The 13,338-nt window shown below is 33.9% G+C and overlaps 1 protein-coding gene across 50 annotated transcripts in view; it reads left to right on the top strand.

Moving 5' to 3' along the window:
• BAZ2B (bromodomain adjacent to zinc finger domain 2B) overlaps nt 1-13,338 on the top strand; it is a 296,373-nt gene that overhangs the window by 152,809 nt on the left and 130,226 nt on the right. For all 50 annotated transcript variants that reach the window (XM_070241125.1, XM_070241120.1, XM_070241116.1 and 47 more), the window contains one exon: nt 6,958-7,104. In XM_070241125.1, the coding sequence (XP_070097226.1) occupies nt 6,960-7,104 (145 nt within the window). In that variant the 5' untranslated portion in view covers nt 6,958-6,959. Of the gene's footprint in view, nt 1-6,957; nt 7,105-13,338 lie in introns of those variants that run through there.

The raw sequence follows: 13,338 nt of genomic DNA, 5'->3' as shown, positions 1-13,338 counted from the left end.
TTGGATAATTTCATCATCAAGCCTCTTGAGGTGTAAATAAGGCGAGTAAATCTTTAAAAGATTTAACAGAAATCTGTAGTTTAGCATGATACACATTTGGAGATAGAACTAAGGCCAATGGAAGGGAGGGTAAGGAAAAAGTGAAATTGTTAAATATTTTAATGCAATGTGGAGGTTTTTGGGTTTTGCTTAATTTTTTTACTGTCAAGTTGATAAAACTCTGTTAGGGACTTGAGGGCTAGTTTAATTCAATCTCATCATTTTTCAGATAAGGAGACTAGTATTTAGGGCTGTCTGAGACTTTCTCCAGGTCACAGGCTGCCATGCAGAGCACCTGCTTGCCAGCTCCCTTTTGTTTGAGGATGTGATTGTTTATAGTGGTAGTTAAAATGTGTCAAGCGACAAAGGAAATTGATCCATTTTATGTATTCATGTTTTAAACCACAATATACTATACTTAATGACTTGAAATAACTATTTCTGAAAATGTAGGTAAATAAAAATTTTGTAAATAGAATCGTTTTCCTTCAAACATATTCAGAGAATAATTTTATTTGCTGTCTAATAATAAGGTATTTCTGCCTCATATCCTATTTCTCAAAATCCTTTAACAGTAAAATTTTTGGATGTTGCTTGGTTTTTTTGGGGGGCGGGTTTGCTACTTAATATCTTGAAGTATTATTTGTCCACATGTTCAGTTGCCTGGACTTTATCTAGAAAAATAATTATATAAAAGCCTTTGTCAGAACTTTTAGAAAATAATAGACTTGTAAATCTCTACTGTTAGTGATGCAACCAAACCAAAAGAAGCAGCATAGTGACTGTCTCTTGATATTCTTCCTAATTATTGTATGGCACTTGAGGTTACAGTGTAAGGAAAAGTAAGGGTTCACCAAGTCTATTTTTGTGCTTTGAACTCCCACAGAGAACTTTTGGTATTGTTAGCAAAGATAAAGACGCTCTTTAAGGAAACTCCTTCCAGGAGAAATATCTAAGTCTATTTTCATGTCTACTTTCTGAATCTTCAGTCTATTCTATAGCTATACTTTCAGTACTAAAGGAATAGTGCAACTGAAGCACATGGCAGCTGATCGTGTTTACAGTTCTTAGCCAACATGTCTTGCCCTTCCCTATTTGCACCTGTTCAGGTTTCTACCAAGCAGCTGTCAGTGTTCATAATCTCTATAATTACACAAAAAGGAACATTTGATATGCATGAATTTGAACAGTGTTATCATTAAGAACTGGTCATTGAATCTTTTTGAAGTGTATAAAATCATTATGCAAGGAAGAAGTTGTTTGTGGTAATTTTGGTTTTTATCTATTCTCAGAATTGTTATAGGTAAATATTGTAGTCAAATACAGTTACTTCCTGTTACACAGTATGCGTGAGCATTATAATATACGTTAATTGCATATCATATTATCGATTTTAAGCAATTAGGACAAAACAAAATGAGTTCTAGAAGTCACTAAAGATAGGTTGAATATAATTTTATCATTGGTTGCAGTGGCAATAAATAAGCTTGAATCATCTTATTATAATAGTTATATAGAATTATTACTTAACAGAAAGTTTTGGTTAATTGAATTCCAAGTAACCCAGTTTTGATACTTCAGATCAAGCTCTCTCAATCTTAGCACTACTGCCATTTTGTGCCAGATAATTCTCTGCGTGGGGATGTCCTGTGCACTGTAGGGTGTTTTAGCAGCATCTCTGGACTCTGCCTATGCAATGCCAGTAGCTCCCTCTTGGTTATGACAATCAAAATTGTCTCCAGACATTGCCAGCTGGTTGCTAGTGGGCGAGGGAGGTATTACAAAGTCATCCCCGGTTGACAACTACTGCTTTGGATCATGGGAAAGATCTGTAATGAATCAAATCATTTATAATCCCTTCATCATCTTCTGCATGTTTTTCTCTTGTTTTTCACATCAACAAATTTATTTTCTACTGTAGTGTCATATGTTAATTTTCAGTTAAAGTAATCTTTATCCTACCTGGTTAACTTTGTAAATAGAGAATTCCTAAGTCATACATTAGAAACTATACTCTCATAAATGGCCTTAAACTAAGAGACATAGCTACTAATTAATAATCTTCCATAGATGAGTGGGTGGTAGATGGGGGAGTCATGTTATTATAGTCCATTCGTTTTGATCTTGTAGTATCTGGACTGTTTTTGTCCACAAAGGATCGGTTGGTTGGTCGCGATTTGGAACCTGAAGTGAAGGTGGTATTCTTAACAAATGAGGGTCAGAATGAGAGGCTGTTATAGGAGTGCGAGTATCAGGTCTGGATGCTCTGGCTATAACAGAAATCTGGAAATAGATGGTTTTTGGTACCTAAACTGTTTTTATTTTAATGAATACATTTTTCTTAAATGATCTGAATAAATGAGTTTCTATCAATTTTTATGTAGTATGCTTGAATAATGAGTAACTCATGTAATCATAATTGTATTTTTTCAGCTGAAAATTAATGTATTTTGCATCTAAATTTGTGTTCCAGCTTATTTTGAAAGTTTTAAGGTAAAACACCCTACTGTTGATACTCATGCAATCATAAGGCCTTTATTTTTAATTCTTAGCACACAATCTATCAGGCTAAAAAATGTAATACCATGCCAAGCATATACATTAACCTATAAATAGATATGACTGAAATATTTACTTGAAATTAATAATCTAAAAATACCTTAAGATTTCTTTTACTGCCACACATACACATGGGTAATTATACACACAGACGTTCATTCATTTATTAAAAACAATAGCCGACAATTTTTAAATGCTAGGTACTCAGCACTTTACATACATTAGCTCATTTAATCCTCCCAACTACAGCTTCATATCACTCATGAGGAAATTGGAAGGTCACTGAAGTTACGTAATTTGTACAGGGTCACAGCTAAGCTCCGGACACCTTTTGAACCCCGATAACACTTGTTATCACGTACCTTGCTGACACAATGTAATCTGAATCTTCCTTTCTTCAAGGTTTAGGTTTATACACTTCAACTCCAGTTTACGTGTATTTTTTTGAGTGCTTACTTTGTGCCAAACTTTGTGTTTTTTGTTTTTCTTTTAAAATAATTTTAGATTCAAAAAACAGTCACGAAAACAGAGTTCACAATTTTTTACCCAGCTTCCCCTAATTTTAGCAACTTGTATAACCATAGTACAATTATCAAAATTATAAAAATTAGAAATTGACATTGGTACAATACTATTAACTAAATTACGGACCTTATTAACTAAACTACAGACTGTTAACTAAACTACAGAATTTCACCAGTTTTTCCATTTATGTCCTTTTTCTGTTCCAAAATCTAGCCTAGGATTCCACATCACATTTAATTGTATCTCCTTAGTCTCCAACCTATGACACTTCCTTAGTCTTTCCTTTTCTTTCATGACCTTGACCCTTGATGAATACTTGTCATTTATTTTGTATATGGGCTCTCACTTTGGGTTTGTCTGATGTTTTCTCATGATTTGAATGAGGTTACATGTTATTGAGAAGAATACCACAGAAGTGGTATGCCTTTCTAAGGGATCGGAGGATACATGATAACAATATGTTTTATTATAGGTGATACAGTTTCTCCACTGTGAAGTTACTCTTTTTCCCTTTTTAATTAGTAAATATTTTGAAGGAGATACTTTGAGACCCTGCAAATGTCTTGTTTCTCTTCAAACTTTCATCTACTGCTTTAGCATTCCTTGATGCACATATATTTTAAACCATCTTTGAATAGTTCTCACAGTATGGCAATCTGATCATTGTTTTGTGGATTTTCTTCTTATCTTTTAACTTTCTAGTTGATGGCTAAGATTCCTTCCAGAGCTATGCTTGTGCTTCAGCAGGGGGCAATGCTAAATAAAATCTAATAGTATTTAGCTTAAAAAGAAAATTTTGAAAAGCCAATCCTTCTTAAATGAAGCATGAAATAATATCAATCCTAGGGTAGCAAAGGCTAGAGTGGATTTGTTAAATTTCTTTAAAATGAGAAGGATATATATATAAGATGAACATGGAGTAGTTGACCAAATTTTGGGTTACTAGAACTAAGAAATACCCATTAAAACACGAAAAAAAAAAATTTTAACTCACGCCCAGTGTAAAAGAGTACTTTACGTAAAAAGAGAATACTCAGCCACCTAAGAGATCATACTAGCTAAAAATATGTATCTAAGATTAAAATAGTTAAAGTAATGCAAGAATAATGTATATAGTACACTTCCAAGGAAAATAGCTACATGAGCATATTTTTTAGAAAGAGTTAAACCCCTTCCCACTTAAATAAACAAAGAGAACAAAGAATAATAAAACTGCGCTTTTACTGAAGCTAAAAAAGGCCCCCAACCTCACACTACTAGTTCTAGTTCCACTCTTTCTTATTGCCAGGTTTAAATTTTATTTTATTTTTAAATAATGTTATAAAGAATTTACTGCTACTTTATTTCTACAGAATAGATTCTCAAAAGTAGATTGCAAGATCTAAGTATATGTATATTTTTAATTTTAATAAATATTTCCAGGACAAATAGTCTCCATTGAGCAATATATTACAGACTGCTCATTTTGCCTTCTAGGTTTTCCTTACTTTAGCCCTGAATCAAGTTATATCAACAGAAAGAAGTAAACTTAGAGTTCATAACTTATTAGCCTATAAAAGTAATGCCTATTATTTATTAAGTTCTTATATGCCAGGTACTCAGCTAAAGTACTTAGCTATATTATGTCATCAAATTATTTTTGCTGTGGAGTACAAAATCAAAATTTTTTTTAAACTTCCCATTATTTAAAAAAATAATAATATATTTAAATAGTACATATTAGAATTCTTTGAGACAATGAGTTTACCAGGTATAAATTCTTTCATATAGCCTTTTTTCGGTAAACTCTATCTAGGTAAAGAATCTACTTTTTTTTCTGTTTAGTGAAATAAGGCTTGCTGGTGAAAATAGTTTGTAGGGAAAGATGTCAGCCATGGGCCTTGCCATCAGACAGCCACTTGTTTCAAAGCTCATTAATGACTGTTTGATGACCCAAAACTGCCCTTTAAGCATTAGTTCCAGGTAGCCATCAGCACCAACTATGCCTTTCCATGATGAGTCCATGATGAAGAGAAAGAAAAGTTCAGTGAGAATGTGGACACACTCATTATAGTAGTGCCATCATCTATAGAGATGATTGACAGCAATATCAGAATATGAAGAAAAGGTTTTAAATTGTATGTGATTAGAAAACTCTTTGAAACAGTCTTAGTAATGATGCTATGTGTGAACCTGAGATTACCTTTACCATATGTATCTAGTTTATGAGAAAAATCATCTACATACCATATGGATTCAATCAACATTTAAACATTAATCTTGCATTATTTTAATTGGTCAATATTTTTAAATGAAATCAAACTATTCTTCTTAGAAAATATATAGTAATTACATGAATTGGCTGTAGAATTTCATACAGAAATCTTTTTTTTTTTTTTTTTTGAGGAAGATTAGCCCTGAGCTAACTACTGCCAATCCTTCTCTTTTTGCTGAGGAAGACTGGCCCTGAGCTAACATCCATGCCCATCTTCCTCTACTTTATATATGGAACACCTACCACAGCATGGCTTGCCAAGCAGTGCCATGTCTGCACCAAGGATCCGAACTGGTGAACCCCAGGCCGCTGAGGAGCGGAATGTGCAAACTTAACCGCTGCGCCACCGGGCTGGCCCCTAGAAATCTTTTTATGGTTAGATTATTTAAATGGTGAAAGTATACTTGTGGTTGATCATAAGTTCATTTATAACTGAGCAATATATTTTTTTGTTTCATACTATAACTTGTGTACTCCTTAAAGCAACTGTTAATTTCATGATTTCCTTGCTTAATTGTGTGATCAGTATATACAGAGAGTTTTAAAATGACCAACCTATTCTAGATTTAAAACAATTTTTTCATTGAGATATAATTGATATATAACATTTTATTAGTTTCAGGTGCACAACATGATTTAGTATTTGTATATATTGCGAAGTGATCGCCACAATAAGTCTAGTTAACATCCATCACCACACGTAGTTACAAATTTTTTTCTCACACTGATATCTTTTAAGATCTACTCTCTTAGCAACTTTAACATATACAATGTGTACACCATGCTGTACATTATATCCCATGACTTATTTATTTTACAACTGGAAGTTTGTACCTTTTGACCTCTTTCACTCATTTCTATTCTAGATTTTTAGTATCAATATAAACTATTACAGTAAGACCAATGTAAGATTGTACCCAAATAGCTAAGCAAATTAATAAAGATGCTTAGAAGTAGTTCAGTTGTTATAAATGGGTCATACTAAGGCCATTTTGAGACCATTGTTTAAATATGACTGTGGTAAAAACTCTAAAATATATTTGTCTTTAGGGGGAGCTCACTGTATTGGAGATTAATTACCAGGTCAGATTCTTGCATGCTTAAGACCTACCATCACATTGCTATCTCACTTTAGAAGACAGGGTTACAGTCCATTCAAATGTGGTGGTATTTCTTGATTCATTAAGATAACATGGGTATTTTGTTGTAAGTGAATAGATGATGAATTGATTTAGGAAGAATAAGAGATTAATATGTTAATTTTCCTAAGGCTGGGGCAACACACATATGTGTAAAGTTACTATGTTCAAACCACTATTAATTTTTATTTTCATATAAGGAAACACTGCCAGTCTATTAGAAGAGGATTTGGTATACTTAACATTAAACTTTCATAAATTGGTATACTGTGTTATTTATTCTGTATTTTATCTTTCTAAAGAATATATATTTCTAAACTTATTTCATATTTTTAAAAAATCTGCCTAAAAGTTTGACTTATTTTAAATATGTGTAATTCTTTTCAATAATTCCACTCTCCAAGATAAGACCGAGAATTAACATTTTTCTCCCTCTCATAGATATGGAGTCTGGAGAACGATTACCATCCTCAACAGCCTCCTCTACTACACCAACTTCATCATCTGTACCGTCTGTGGCTCCATCAGTTTCAAAAGGCGGCCTTTCCACTGGAGCTGCTTCACTTAGCTCTACAGTCAACCCATGTGGTGAATACCCTTTATTAACTCAATTTTAAAATGCCATCTTTTTACTAATTGGTATTCGTGGTGTTTTATCGAACTCTGAATGAAATGTTCTCATTACCTCCACTGACCTGTTGAACAGTGGCTAGGTTAAACATCTAGTCTCTGCTTTTTCTGGGTTTTATCAGTACACTGGGGTAGCACTGGTTATTCCATGCTTTTCATGCTTACTAGAAGCTCTGAGAGTTTCATCTTAATGTCTTAATTTGACCATTTTAATTAATAAATTAATGCATGTGAAGTCTTTTAAGACAATAGGCCCATGAGGGAGTGAAGAAATACAAAGGAATTCTTGGTAGTAAGATGAGGTACCAATGGTATGGACCCTTTGCCCTAATTTTGCTTCCAGAATTTGAAATGACCTTCTGCAAACTCCCGCTACCCCAGTGCACAAATATATACTAAGGCAGATCAATTACTTGATGGAAAATATTTTAAAAGTTTCAAGCATGACAAATTTCTCTTAAATATGAACAAAGTTTATATTGCTAAAAGGAGAGCTTTACTTCAAAAGTGGAAATACACTCAATTTTGATTAATTATGTATAAAGTATTTTAACCCCAAAATATCACTCTTTGCCCAAACACAGGTTTGTTAGAATACATTCCTTTTTTTATACCTAAACTTGATTACCTCATTCCTTTATCACCAGTAAGCTTTTTAACCTTAAATACTTTTAATTTATAGATTATTTCATATGGTTATAAGCAGTAAAACTAAATGGTATTTCACTTTTTCAAAATTAAATTTGCAATTTTGGCTACATGAAATGCATAAATCTGGAATGTTTGCTAACAAAATACCCTAGCAAATTGTCAAATATATATTTGATCAATTATTTTTATTTTTTCTAATCAGTACAGTGACAACAGGGATGTCATTTTGTTATTGATTTATCAGAACAATTTTCTAAAATTTCTTTAGGGATTACAAAATAAGTAAAATAAAATAGCGTTACATTTTTAAAAAAATAAATAAAATCTCTGTTCTCCTGCACCCTGTACAGTCTTGGTTAGGTCATTTAACAGCTTCATCCACACTTCTCTCATATAATATAATGATGGCTATGTAAAATAGTGAATGCCTTTGGTGATATACCGTGTTCAAAAATAGTGATGCCACAATTGGCATTTTACCTTAAGTTACTTTGTCTAAATGATTGCACACAGTTGTCCTTTTGTAATTATTTTTTCCTGCTTTTTATAACTGCTTTCCTTTGTTGTCAACTCCTTTCAGTGTATTCTTCCAATCTGCTGTGTTACTTTGTATTTACTTCTGAATTAGTCTTTAAAATAGATGATGTTTCTAGAGAACTGTCATTTTTTTATGTTAAAGGTTTCAATAGCGTCCTTGGGTACAGAGCCTTAAGTTTTCTGGACACTTTGCTGTCACCTATTTCTCACTCAGTTTTCTGAATTGGTAACGTGAATTGCGTGCAATTCTAGTTAGCCACATTTCGGATACTACCTTTTGTTAGGAGTGGTTGGGAGTTGCAGAGGGTCGGGGTATGCTGAGCTGCTGAATAACATCGGAAATTTTCTTGTCCAGACAGGAATTTGTTTTTATTAAAACTAAAAATTAAAAAGGTTGTAGAGTTTTTATGTTGATGCTTACATTGAATGAAAGTTTAGTTTATTTCTATATTTATTCAGAAATATATCATTTATTAACACATTATACTTTTAGTACCTACAGTATGAGTTTTTTCCCCTTCTAAGAAAATGGTTTTTTGTTTTTAACTTTCACAGTGTTGTAGTTTATATGTAAAGTAAAGCTTTGTATTAACTCTACACATAGGTTTCTTGAGAGAATGCTCAGTTGTCCTGCATAACTCAGTTTATCATATTTTCCTGTTTCTCTTAATTGTTTTTAGTTACTCATAGAGTGATAATGGGCCTGGCCTCTTTATCTTAAACAATTTGAATCTCCTCAATTTTTTGATATATAGAGACAGCAAAACAAGGTTTTCATCTTTAAAATGTCAGAACCTCAACAGTTCTTTAATGGCCTCTTTGAGGACATTCTGTTATTTTAAACAGTTATTTTAATTGGCCTTTCTCTGTCATCTTCATTAATTTGGTATGTCTATAGAAATTTTTCTGAGTTACAAAGGATGTAATTCAAACCTGCTTTCAAACTTTGAATGATCAGCTAATTTCTTTTGAATTAACACTTTGTCAGGGTCTGGGATTATACCTACCTACAAGTTAGCCTGTTCCTATTATGGATGCTGGCAGAAGACATGTGTCTCCTGAGTCAGAAATTTTATTATGTATGGCACAGCAAATAGCATGAGCATCATGTTGGCATTGGCTCCTCATGCCTTCCAAGTCCCACAGGGGTGACACGTTGGGGCCCAGTTGGATCTTATACGTGCAGTGGGTTTGGGTCACAGCTGAGGAATATTGAGCTTGAGGAATCCACTGCTTTTATAGTAAATGAAAGCAAACTCACTGTTTGTCCGGAAGGAGATGCTACCGCATCCTTCAAAGTTGCTCCCTGCAAATGTGATCCTGAGAAATGGCCTGGCAGAAGAGTGGTCAGTGCGTTGTCTTGCTTACCCAGCAGCAGCGTGCAGGGACCTCGAGGATTGCCTCTCACAACACGCCTTTAATTGTATTATAGTATCTTGGATAGAAAATAACAATAAAGAATGCAATAAAGCATGATTAATAAATGCAATAAAGAATGATTAATCTAAGGCTATCTGCATATATGGGTTTTATTGATCTTAGAAGAGTAATACTTTTTTTCCCTTTAAGGTTTGATTTTTTAAAAATAACTTGCCTACTTCTAAAAAATAATTTGGGACAGCTTTTAATAAATGTATTGGCACAATAATCCAAATAATTAACTAGAATATCAAAAGATAGGCTCTAAAAAGTAAAAAGGTGTTAGCTGAAGAAAGCCACTGATATGGAACAAAACCTTAATGAACTAGCTGTGAAGAATAAAAGGAAAACATAACGGGTTACATGGCTCACATCCTAGTGCTAGTAAATGTATCAGTTCCTCAGGAAGAAAACAGACTTTTTTCTGGCCCTGAGTGATATGGGGAATATGCTGCCAGAACCTTCGTGTAAAATGCCAAATGATGCACAATGTCCTACATGCCAGTTTCACAGATATTCAGACTGTTCCACATGTTGGCTCTGAGTGAAAGCTGAGAGAACAGTATTTAAGCATACTTGCACAATTAAACTTTGCAGAATAGATTTGTTTGAGATTTGTGGTCATTTGACCTAATACAAAGAGAAATTTCAGTGACAGTTAAGTTGTGCCAGAGACCAGTGGTTTTCAATCCACTTTTGAGGTAGAACCCTTCAAACAAACACTTATAAAAATCCTAAATATATAAAATAGATAAACCGTTTAGAACTTCTCTGGTTAAACCTGGAGAATGCCTGCTTTTCTTTTAAAAATTAAAGAGACTGATTTACATATGTATCTTAATTGCCGGCCGCCTGCCTCTACAGAAAGTGCCAAATCATGTTATATTGAGGAAATTGCAAGTTGATCAGTAAGGCCTCAACTTAGGGTATGTGTCAGTTACAACAATGATTAACTATGAATAGGAAAATACAGCAAATAAACACATCAGCCTATAGATAGGCAGTCCTGGGTGGGTCATGCCATTATGGACGTGATCTCCTAATTTTATATTCTCTCTTCTGAACTATGGGACTTTCGTGTTCACTTGTGTATCTCATGGCTTTAAGAGGGCTGATCACCTACAGTGCTGTTTTCCAGAAAGGAAGAAAAACGGGTGCATGCCAGCTTCCTTTGACCTCTTTTAAAGAGCTTTCTCAGAAACCCCACCCAGAGATTTCTTTTTACATCTCTTTCATCAGAACTATGTGAATAGTAATCTCATTCCAGGAAGGCCAGGAAAAATAGTTTTTAGCGGAGCATATTCCTGTCCGGAAGAAAAGAGAGGTTATTGGTAAGGAAGAAGGAGAGAATAGATAGGCAATATTTGCTATCCCTAAGTGGAACAGAGGGACAGGAGGTCAAGCTGGGGAGGAGGCTAAGGTCAGATCATGTGGAACTTCATGTGCCATGCTTAGGAGTTTAGTCAGAATAATGTATTGATTAAAAGCAAAGACTTTGCAACTGAAACACCCTGAAATTCAATCTTGCCTTGTCCACTTATTAGCTATGTGAATTTGGGTAAATTACTTACCCCTTTCTGAGCTTTGGTTGCCTCCTCTATAAAATAGATATAGCAATACCCATTTTGCAGCATTATAAGGATAAATGAGATAATGCCTGATATATAGTAGATGGCTAGTAAATTGTAACTATTATTTTTATTCCACTTCATCCAAGTGGAAGGGTTTTATATGATCACAAAATTTTGAAAATGATAGCTCTAGCAGCATGTAGAGCATCAGTTTGCAATGGGGATAGGACTAGAGGCAAAGAAGATTTCTGGGTGAGAAATGACGAGGGCCAAAATTAAGAAGTTATTGGAGATGGGGAAAGAAACAAAGTTCCAGAGATATTAAAAGTGTAGATTCTTATGGGGTATATACCATATATAATAAATATCCCATATATAAATAATGTAAAGGTGATGTTTGGAAAGAGAAGCTCTGACATAATTTGGATAACTGGGTGAGAAATGTGGAGGAGGAATACGTTGCAAAGAGTAAAACACTCAGTTATCTTTTTGCATGTTGCATTTGAATGGAATATATGTTCATTTATATATCCACACTATTGTTGGTGGATATCTGTGTTGTTTCCAACTTTTGCCAGTTACAGACAATGTTATGACCATCATTATACATGGATTCTAATGTGTATAAGTATACATTTCTGAAGAGGTCTTCAACTTTACTGGTTGTACCAATTTATTTTTCCACCAGCTATGTATTAGAATTCCTGATGCTTATCATTCATGCTAACACTTGTCATTGTGAGACTTTTTGATCAATGATGATTATGAAGTAGTGTTCTATTGAGGTGCCTTTTTAATAAGTTTTTAGCTTTTTGGATTTCCTCTTTTTTGAAGTGATTCTTCAGGGCTTTGGTGCATATATCTATTGGGTTGTGTATGTATTTCTTATAGATTTATGAGTTCTTTCTCTATTTTGGTTACTGCTCCTTTTTTCAGTTATATTTTTAGAAGATATCTTTTCCTAGACTATGGTGTGTCTTTTTTTATTCTACATTGTGTTTTGATGAATAGAACTTCAATTTTAATGTAGTTAGATTTATCAATATTTTTATTTACGGTTATGCTTTTTGTCTTGTTTAAGAAGTCCTCCTTTACCTCCAAGGTTATACATATATTTTTTAAGATATCACTTACCTCTCATTTAGTATTACTTTGAAAGTACATAGTTATCAGATATCAGGCAAGTTGTGATAGACTGAATTGACTTTTTGGTTTTGGAACTATACCACTTGGGGTTGTTGGTTGATATATGAGTCACTTCAACAAGAGATAAATTAAACCACTAAAGCTGTTTTAAGCAGAAAGAGATTTAGTACAGCAAAGTAGGTACTTATGAAATTATTGAGGAGCTTGCCCATGGCCCCCATGAATGATTTCAGAGCATTACTGTGGAACTGGCCTGCTTGAGGAAACTACCTCTGGTTCAATAAGAGCACAACTGTTCCAACTGATGGCTCCATGGATCATACCACCCCAGCTGCAGTCCACCGATCGAGAACCACTGACATAACTGGCTTCAGGGCTGGTCTGTGCTGCCTGCTAGATCTGCACCAGCAAAAAGGATACCTCGTGCTGCCAACCTGCCAGCTTAACTCAGCTTTTCTTTCTTTCCAAATACATCTGATGGGCAGACTCTAAATTACGTCTAGAATCCTGGCTGCAAGAGAGACTAGTAAATGTAGTTTTTAGTGGCCCAGCTTCTGCATCACAGGAAGGTACACTAAAAGGAGGTTGGAACAAATGTTAAGTGAGCCAATTATCTGCCCATTTGAGCTCATCTGTGATAGCGCCCTTGCCATATCTCCTCACCTGTGGATCGTAGTAAACTTCTGATACATATGTATGAGCTTTATTCCAATTTCAACAGTTATTTCCTTTGAAAAAAATAATATTTCATCAATGCATCCAATAGTTCATGTATACTTACTACAATCCTTTGATATGCTGTTTTATGTAACAATATAAATTAAACCAAGTAGAATAAATGCTTAACTCAAAATGATATGGCTCTTAA

This window comes from Equus caballus, chromosome 18, assembly GCF_041296265.1.
Source record: "Equus caballus isolate H_3958 breed thoroughbred chromosome 18, TB-T2T, whole genome shotgun sequence".
NCBI classification, from domain to species: Eukaryota; Metazoa; Chordata; class Mammalia; order Perissodactyla; family Equidae; genus Equus; species Equus caballus.
The sequence above is the reverse complement of the archived record's forward strand: the minus strand, read 5'-3'. Positions and strand labels throughout refer to the sequence as shown.